The sequence below is a fragment of the Phoenix dactylifera genome, unplaced genomic scaffold (genome assembly GCF_009389715.1).
Source record: "Phoenix dactylifera cultivar Barhee BC4 unplaced genomic scaffold, palm_55x_up_171113_PBpolish2nd_filt_p 000275F, whole genome shotgun sequence".
Lineage (NCBI taxonomy): Eukaryota > Viridiplantae > Streptophyta > Magnoliopsida > Arecales > Arecaceae > Phoenix > Phoenix dactylifera.
Window position 1 is genome coordinate 656,453 of NW_024067760.1, and position 9,033 is coordinate 665,485.

A 9,033-nucleotide genomic window follows, 5' to 3' on the forward strand; every position below is an offset into this window, starting at 1 on the left:
ATCTTGGGTGCCCCCACCCCCTAGCTTCCTGAAGGTGAATTTTGATGGCAATATCGTTGCTGATGGGAGAGGCGGAGATGTTGGCTTCGTCATTCGAGATCATGATTCCAGACTAGTGGCGACGGGGGCCCAATGGATCTTCAATTCGTTGGTTGTGTGTGCTAAGCTCCGAGCCGCCTGGAAGGGCATATCCTATGCGAGACATACACTTGGTACAGATCAGATTATCCTTGAGGGCGACTCGGCCACTATGATTGACTGGATTAGGGGTCGGGATCATGCAGGTGAGGGCAGGCCGCTGCTTCTGGACATTCGCAGACTTTTGCAGGTATGTGGCACCCATCAGGCTACACACGTCTGCAGGGAAGCGAATTGTGCAGCTGATTGGGTCGCTTCCTATGCGGCTCACCATTCTGAAGGCTTTGTCTAGAGGGAGCGCGACACAGTGCCGGAGTCTCTTTCTGCTTTGTTATTTTTGGATTTTGTTGGCCGTATCCACATCCGTAAGGTGTGAGCCGCCGTTGTTAAAAAAAAAAAAAAAAAAAAAAGAAAGAAAGGAGAAAAAAAGAGGAGGAAAAAGAAAGAAAGAAAAAAAAAAAGAAGAAGAAAAGAAGAAGAAGAAGAAAAAGAAAAGAAAAGAAAAGAAAAGAAAAAAAAAAGTAAAAAAGAAGAAGAAGAAGAAGAGCCGTCTTCAGCCGCCGCACCTCTCCCTCGAAGAAGCGGTGACGGGATCTCCGCGCTCGCTCCCCCTAGATTCCTCGCCGTCGTAGTCTCGTGTCCGAGAGCCCCGGAGCCTATAGAAAGGCTGTAAAGAGCTCGAGCGAGCGAGACACACAGAGAGAGAGAGAGAGAGAGAGAGCGGCCATGGTTTCTTTGGGCATCTCCTTCTCCTGTGTAGCGGCAGCGAGGACAACGCCTTCGCTGGCTTCTTCTCCTTCTTGCTCGAACAACAAGCCCTTTGCCTCTCTCCACACAACTCGCTCTTTGGAGACTTCGAGGGTTCCCTTCCGTCTTGAAATCAGCTACGATCGCCGGTTCTCCGCCGAGCTGCGGTGGAAGCCATCGGCCGCCGCCCGATCAGGCTCGGTCAGTGCTCTGGAGCTCGATATTTCTGTTTCCATCTATTCGGTTGGATTGTTATGCTTTGTGCTAGCCATAATCGGAGATCGTTTTAGGGTTTCTCCATTCTGTTCCTGTCAATAATTTCATCAGTTCTGCTTTTTGATGAAAAATAATATGTGGATTTGTTGAAATCGGAATCTTATGTGCCGGTGCTTGGTTTGGACTTTCGCCGTCTTTTTTACCTTTTCTCTATATGGATGAGTACTTTGGAGCAGCAAGTTGGGATTTTTGAATTGATAACGGGGCTAATGGTTTGGGAAAAATTAAAAAAGGCAATTTTTTTTTTTTTTAACATTAGCTTTTCTCCTGCTGCTATCTTTTCCCCCTTTGTTCACTGTGTTAATTATTTTAAATTCAGGTTGTAGCAACTACAAAACCGGAGCCTCTGAAGATTATGATATCAGGGGCTCCTGCGTCTGGCAAGGGAACACAATGTGAGCTCATCGAGAAGAAAGTAAGTTAAACATTCAACATTGCAGTTCTAAGTTTTCACTTTTGAATGGATATATATTGAGCATACAATAGTGCAAATACTGACTCGTTGCATAGTTGTACTAAGTTTCTTACGAGCGTGATCAAGTAAAGATGTTTTGGTCAATCCAATTTTTATTGGTGCAATACATTTTTCGGGCATAATATGTATTAAAATTCATTTGTTTTTGTAATTCTTTTGCTTCAGCTTGTCATCACTGTGCAAAAAATTGCTCCTTTCTCTGTTACTTCTAGTTGAAAGGCATCTTTAAAAGTTTACAAAATTTCTGTTTGTTCTAGATACGCAATATCCAAGTAATATTTAGTGCTACAATCGGTATTTGTTTTCAATTGTTGCTTCATTCTAATATCTTTCGTGTTAGATATAATTTTTATAATTCGATGTCTCATTTGAAATGATGAATCTGCATGCTTGAATTGCTTCTGAAGAGAGACAGATTGAATCAAATAGTGCTGATACATGCAGTATGGGCTGGTGCATATTGCTGCGGGAGATTTGCTTAGGGCGGAAATTGGAGCTGGCACTGAGAATGGGAAGCGGGCCAAAGAATATATGGAGAAGGGAATGTTGGTTCCCTCTGAAATTGTTGTCATGGTATATTGATCTACTGACCTGATGCTCCACCCCCTCCCCCCGTTTCCTTATCATCATGTCTCTTATTGGAATGCTGTGACTTGTGAATGTCAGATGGTGAAAGAACGTCTTCTGCAACCAGACGCTCAAGAAAAAGGCTGGCTTCTAGATGGATACCCAAGAAGCTTATCTCAGGCAACTGCTCTGGAAGATCTCAGAATCCGACCTGACCTTTTCATTCTCCTGGATGTGAGCGCTTCATTTTTACTGAAATTGTTATGGTGTCAAACTGATGTCACCTTCGATGCATACTCTTGGTGCTATTATAATACTGCTAATTTTATTTTTTAGTTTCTATAGGTCATATGTTTCTTTTTTACATACTATATATCAAAAACCTTCAAGTCTAATTCCAATCAGCTCGAGCTCACTTATGGATTAAGGATATCTATCACTGTTTGAGAACATTTTATATGCCAACCCTCTAATACCTTGAATTTTTAGCCAACATAATTATGTGACAGAATAAGTTAAAACTAACTAGCTAGTGTTGTTATCAAGAAGCATAACTCATTGGTACAAATTAAGGCTCATGCACCTGAGAAAAAGTGTGCAAGGCACTAACAAAGATTCTAGATGAAGAGGAAGGAAAGCAGAAAATGATGCAAGGAATGAACACACACCGCACACATCTCTGCAAGCAGAAAATGATGCAAGGAATGAACACATACTTGCAGACATCTCTAAGGCTTAAATTATAACCAAAAGAGTCAAATTGTAACACAACTCATATTCAAGTATCTCTACTTGAATTAATCGGTTTAGTTACTATAGCATGCTGTCCTTACGTCTTTCCTTTCCCCATCATGTAAATATCTGCTGTTTTGACCTACAAAAAACAGGGGATAAATTTCTGTAAAACATATCTCTCAAGTGAAGAGTAACTTTGCTGGTGTCATCATTTTTATAGTACTGGGCACCTGAAATAGTTCCGGCTCTAGCATGGAATGTCTTTTAACGCCACACATGCATAAAGTTTAATTAGTAAAGTATGTGGCTTGTCAACAAAGCCTTTTTTCCTCTTTAGGCTTTTAGCATGAACTTTTTTTGAAAGTATGATATAACATAATAATGTAATTTCTATCTCCATAGGTCAAGTAATGAGATTAGTTATATTGTCTTCGTAACTAATTTCTTTTGCAGATTTCTGAAGACATACTTATTGAAAGAGTTGTTGGGAGAAGGCTTGATCCTGTGACTGGAAAAATATACCATTTGAAGTACTCTCCACCTGAGAATGAAGAAATTGCTGCAAGGCTTACCCAACGGTTTGATGACACAGAAGAAAAGGTACCCCATATGCCAGGTCATTGATTGAATTTCCTTGTTTGATTATTTTAACTCTGAGTAAGCCACCTGAACTATTTGCTTCCATACATCAATGGCCTCTCAGTTATATGTGGGTAGATAGCAAAAAGAGCAAAAGAAAGGTTCACTTTGGGAGCATCTCTATCATATGGCTTTTATCTATATTTTCTCTTTTCTTTTGTCAAGGTAAAGTTGCGATTAAAGACCCATCATCTGAATGTTGAAGATGTCCTTTCAACATATAAAGACGTTATATTCAAGGTATCTGAAGTCTCTCTCTCTCTCTCTCTCTCTCTCTCTCTCGTTCGTACACACACACACACACACACACTCAGATGATGAGATGAAAATTTATATATGGAAATACTGATATAAAACAGATAGGTAATGCAATTCATATATATGTTGAAGCTCACGTGATCCTCTTGATGGAATAGAAAAGCAGGTCTTGTTTACGCATCTATTTTGTCTCTCTGACTGATGATAGTTGAAAATTTAGGTATAAATATAATATATTATAACCAATGCAATTTATAGAGGCAGAGTTATTGAAGTTCACATGGTGATGCCTATGGAATTAGGAACGAAAAGTCTATTTGGGGACCCTGACTTATTTTTGTTTGATCAAAACAAGCAAAAGAGATCCATTGCTGTGTTGTAAAGAAGGGAGGTGATTTTATTGATCGCTGAAAATTTAGAACTGAAAGTGGATAGTAATGCAAAAGTTTGAAGACTTAAAGACCTTGCATGTTTATGCTTAGAAATTGTCAATAAAAAAGAGATAAATTTCTTTAACTTTGACATTGTTAATCAAGTGAGGCAAGACATAAAATGGAAGCCGAGTAATGGGTAAAATGAAGACTCAAAAACCTTGCACGTGCATGCATTACAAATTGTCAAAAAAAAAGTGATAAATTTCTTTACTTTGATATTGTTAATCAAGTGAGGCAAGACATAAAATGGAAACCAAGTAATGGGGCAAGGCTTGTTTCTTGTAGTTGGCCGATATTTTTAATTTCCTTCGCTGTCGATTGATTTTGTTATTATATGAATACAACAAAGATTACCTCCTCTATTTAGTATTAATAGCAAGGAGCAAAGAAAGAGCAAGAAGAGCACTGGTTCTTTGTGACTATAGTCAAATGCAAATGCATTGAAAGTAACTCTAATAAATTAAAAACAAAGTAGAATTTAGCTAAAAGAAGTTTCTGACTCCCCCCAAAATAAATGCCAAGAGGGAGGTAATTAAACATGGGGACCTAATTCTTTATAATACAATTACAAATCCTTGGCTGGTCTAGTGTTAACAGTTAAGTCACTACTTCCTTGGCCACAAAGGCTTGGCTAATATTCGGGGGGAAAAAGGAAAGATGAGACCCATTTTTGTTGGCTAGGGGATTGGAGTTTGTCGTAATGGAAATGCAGTCCAAACTCTAAAGCTGGGGTTGCAAGGGCAATATCAATTTTTACCGCATCTTGTACATCTTATCTCTGTAATGGACACCTGCATACAACTTCAGATACATAACCTTGAGCATGCATGCCAAAAACTCTGGTAGTTTTAGACATACACTCTATGGTGTCCCCACTCTTTCAGTCAACACCTTCTTAACAACCCTTCTCAGAATGGAGATTTTAACCTTCCTTCAATAGCTAATGGAGTTGTTTCAGCTTGGGCCTCACTAGAAAGTTTTTGATTAGTGAGTTCTTGACAGACTTCAGGGTTGCTAGTAGATTGCTCAGAATGTTGCAGTGAAATGTGAAAAGCCTGTAAAGGAGTGAAGAGCCAGTATGGACTTTATCCTTGACCCTTGATTATTCCTTTTACACCAGTATTTTAATCACCCCCTATTGTTTTCCTGAACTTTTCAAATTTTATGCTGCTAACTTTTTCGATATACAATCCACTGCTTGGTCATGTGTCTTCATTGCCTGCATTTCTCTCTCCATTTGGCACCTTTTCTCTTATAAAGTGACATAGTAATAATGTGCATCCGGATGCTTGCTTTTGGCATAAAAAGGATTTTCTGCCTCAAGTTGGCTGACTCGTTGCATCAGTGTAGTGACACCAGATCATCTATTGTTTTCTGTACATCCTTCATTAGTTGTTTTAACTCCGTGCTCTCTCTCTCTCTCTCTCTCACTCTCTCATAAGACTATAGGATCTAGTCTGCTGTCATTATAAAGATGAAAGTAAACCTCAAAAACCACCTGGAGGTGGTAAGAGTCTAAAAAACAAGAAAGGAAGGATGGAAAAAAGAAAAAAAGACTAAACCAGGTCCTCAAAACCTCCACCACCTTAGACCCAACCTGGAATTTTCAATTTTACAAAGATTCTCTGTTTAGCCTGTCTCTTTCTATCTGGTATAGCCAAAGCCCATTGTCCAATCAGCACCTTTATTCTCCTCACTAGATTCGTAACCTAGCTTTGGGATCTCTTATGCTACCATAACCTTTTAAGTTTTATCCCTTCGGCATTGATTAGTTTAGTTGACAAGCTTCAAGAAGAGAACTTGTTTAAGTCTGCTAATCTCTAGGACTGCATTTGAAGGTTTTAAGTTCCAAACCCATGATTCCTTTGTTTCCAATAGGTTTGACCTGCTAGTGGGTAGCTAAAGTTAAATTCTAATGGATCTACGCATCAGCCTACTGTTGGTTATGGTGTTTTTGAAGCTGGTGATACTCTATTATTATACTATGGTCTACGCATCAGCCAAATGCTGGTTGCGGCGTTTTGGTTAGGGATGAAGCTGGCGATACTCTATTGTTGTACTATGGTAGGTCTTTGTTCCCACACTTCTTGTTGTACTATGGCAGGTCTTTGTTCCATCCACATGTATCATATGATGAATTCTTGGGTGCTTGTCAGGTATCAGGGCATGCCATACAGCTGGAAGAAGACCGTATAAAACTATGGATTGACTTAGAAAAAAACACTTGTGGAGTGGATTAATAAGAAAAGGGAACCATCTTAGGATGTTAGCCACCTTCTTGTGAAATTATGGAAGTGTCTAGCCTCGTTGGAAGATTATTGAGTCACTCGTGTATGGAGAGAAGGGAACCATGCTGCAAATATTTTGTCTAAAACTGTTCCACCTGGTACTCTAGGGGAGGATCTAGTTGTCGCTTATCTGAAATTATCCGTCTTACCTGTGTCTTGTTTGTATTATTGAAGATGATAGGTAGGTAAGAGCATACAATAGAATAGATCTTGAAATTTATACCACTTTGTCCTTTACATTATAAATATCAAAAGAAGTTTTAAATTTAATCAGAAAAGTTTAGCCATTCTAAGTGTCCAGAAAAGATTTAACTGCTTCCCTACTATTCAAGTAGTTAAAGTCACTTGCATGCTATTAACTGCTTTGTTTTATGACCATCATTGGATGAGATTTTGACCTCTGCCAATATAAATCATCGTTCTCCAACTCATCCAAAATTGTAGGAAATATTTACTGAGTCAAACTGCTGAGACTGCTCACACATTTGATCATCATGTGGTCCAATTTGTTACCTTTTTTCGAACAGCTTGTGCTTTTAACATACAATGTGCTCTTCTAACTAGTCATTTGCAGGTTAATGGGGATGCCCCTATTGAAGATGTATTCGTTGAAATAGACAAGGCATTATCTTCAATTCTTGAGGAAAAATCAAGAATAGATTCAGCATCCATGGCTGCTGGTATGACTCATTAGATTTGCTAGTACCCATACATTACAGATAGGACAGGAGAATTGGCATGACATTATGGTGGGTTTTAATTTTTCCGGCAGACACCAAAAGGCCCCATTCTGCATTGTTTTTGATTAAATCAAAGAAAATTTTTACAGCTCTATGCATCTAAAGCTGATGCATTTTTATTTAAAGAAGCTTCGATTTTTCTATAGTTTGTCGTACATTTTGAGCTTTGAAACCTGCTCTTGGACAACACTTCCAATGTAAATGTAACAATTATACTCAATCACATACAGGAGCTCCTTTGAATATACATGTATTAGAAGGTAATATAACTCTTTATCTAGCAGTCTCTTGGTCAATCCAACCGAACCACCGATTTCAAGCTCGTGAAGGCTGTCGTTGGCTCATTTCAAGCCTGTGCATCCTGCAGTTGTCTCCCCTGTGTTCATGGCTGCCCTTCCACTCAGAGCAGCCCAAAATTTCCAGACAAACTCTAATGATCACTCCCACCTCAGAAATCAGAATCAGCCTACTGTGGATTGCTTCAATCACTGCCTTGGAGTCTGCTTGCACCAGGACCTTCCCTATCCCGAGCTTCTTATCCAGTTGGCAACCCTCTACTTGATGCTATGGCCTTGGCATCTGAACTCCTCTGGTAGCACAATGGGGTTGAGAAGTGAGCAATCCTTGTGGCCGGGAGGGCTTTGTGTGATGCCTCCGGCTCCTGCCGAACCGACGTTCCCCTTTCTCGAGCCATCAAACATGAGACTAGACCTTCCTGTTCCTTTATTAAGCTCGTAAATACCATCATTATTTTCTCTGGCGGTACAGAGGAGCAAGAGAAGCCTGATCGTGGTTCAGTAGCTCAACAACAAAATATACACCCCTGAACAGCAGCAACGAAGCGTAGCTCGTGGAGATGGCAATGGAAGGCAAGAGGATTCAACCTATATTGTGTCCCTAGAAAGAGACCAAAACTCAGGTCGTCCAAAATTCAGGTAGTTCAGTACAAACCATAGGAGGCTGCTATGGATTGCATGAAGCTTGGGGTCGATATCTGTGTTCATAAAATAGCCACGTTTAGCGGCTGCATGCGTGCTTCCCACACGGCCTCATAGCATTTCGAACTTTAAAGATTTTTCAGTGCTAGAGAGAGGTTTCCCATCACTGACTGCTAATCATCACCAGCACCAGTATCATAGAAAAGTTCACTGAAATGGCTGCTATCCGTCTAATCTATTCGTGTTCTCTTTTATCTATCAATTAGATATGCAAATCCTAGAATCAGAGGATTAGGTGTTATGCAGTACGATAAGAATCTTTCAAATAAGGTGAGAATGTGAGATGACCAATGATATGATAAAATCTCCATTCCTACTAAGAAAGAAATGTACTGACTGATGTAGTGGGTCAGAACATTTTGTAGTCTGATGTTTAATCGTCATGGCGTGATGACCCTTTTGCTCCACCCCTTGCCTTCAAGAATTGATTTTGATCGACCGCGTAATGAGCAAAAATGACTTGCTTTACTAACATCAGCACCTGCCATGGGCTTTACTGGCTAACGAGTTCTCTGTTGCTATCCCTCTAGAAGATTGTTAAAATGGGTTTTTTCCTGGGACGGTTGAATAATGTTGCCATCTCTCTAGAATTTGTTCTAATCACTCCCCACTTTTGCTTGAAATTCTCTCCCCAACTCTTTCTGGACCGAAGCCTTTCAGATTTCAGCAGATGCGGGTAGAGCATCGTAACTTTTTGAAGTTTGTAAAAATGGAACCTCAATATGACTTAGCTTTAGA

The 9,033-nt window shown here is 39.7% G+C and overlaps 1 protein-coding gene and 1 long non-coding RNA gene across 3 annotated transcripts; both read left to right on the plus strand.

The window, feature by feature from the left end:
• The first annotated feature begins 665 nt into the window (after positions 1-665).
• On the plus strand, positions 666-7,547 carry LOC103717163 (adenylate kinase, chloroplastic-like). 2 transcript variants are annotated; one of them, XM_008805448.3, is made up of 7 exons: positions 666-1,086; positions 1,481-1,576; positions 2,081-2,209; positions 2,303-2,437; positions 3,392-3,538; positions 3,743-3,817; positions 7,122-7,544. In XM_008805448.3, the coding sequence occupies exons 1-7, from the start codon at positions 865-867 to the stop codon at positions 7,134-7,136; spliced, it is 819 nt and encodes a 272-aa protein (XP_008803670.1). In that variant the 5' UTR covers positions 666-864; the 3' UTR covers positions 7,137-7,544. The 2 variants fall into 2 exon arrangements, with proteins under 2 accessions (XP_008803670.1, XP_008803669.1); XM_008805447.3 differs by having other exon boundaries at positions 667-1,086; positions 7,132-7,547.
• LOC113463384 lies at positions 3,829-6,844 on the plus strand. Its single transcript, XR_003387533.2, has 2 exons — positions 3,829-6,333; positions 6,426-6,844. It is a non-coding gene; the product is annotated as an uncharacterized LOC113463384 (long non-coding RNA).
• Positions 7,548-9,033: the final 1,486 nt, after the last annotated feature.

Excerpts from the sequence above, each read along its gene's own strand:
- LOC103717163 (XM_008805447.3), top strand. The coding sequence starts at position 865 with ATGGTTTCTTTGGGCATCTCCTTCTCCTGTGTAGCGGCAGCGAGGACA. Across the intron at positions 2,210-2,302 it reads CCTCTGAAATTGTTGTCATG|ATGGTGAAAGAACGTCTTCT; the intron begins GTATATTGATCT and ends TGTGAATGTCAG. Across the intron at positions 3,818-7,131 it reads ATAAAGACGTTATATTCAAG|GTTAATGGGGATGCCCCTAT; the intron begins GTATCTGAAGTC and ends AGTCATTTGCAG.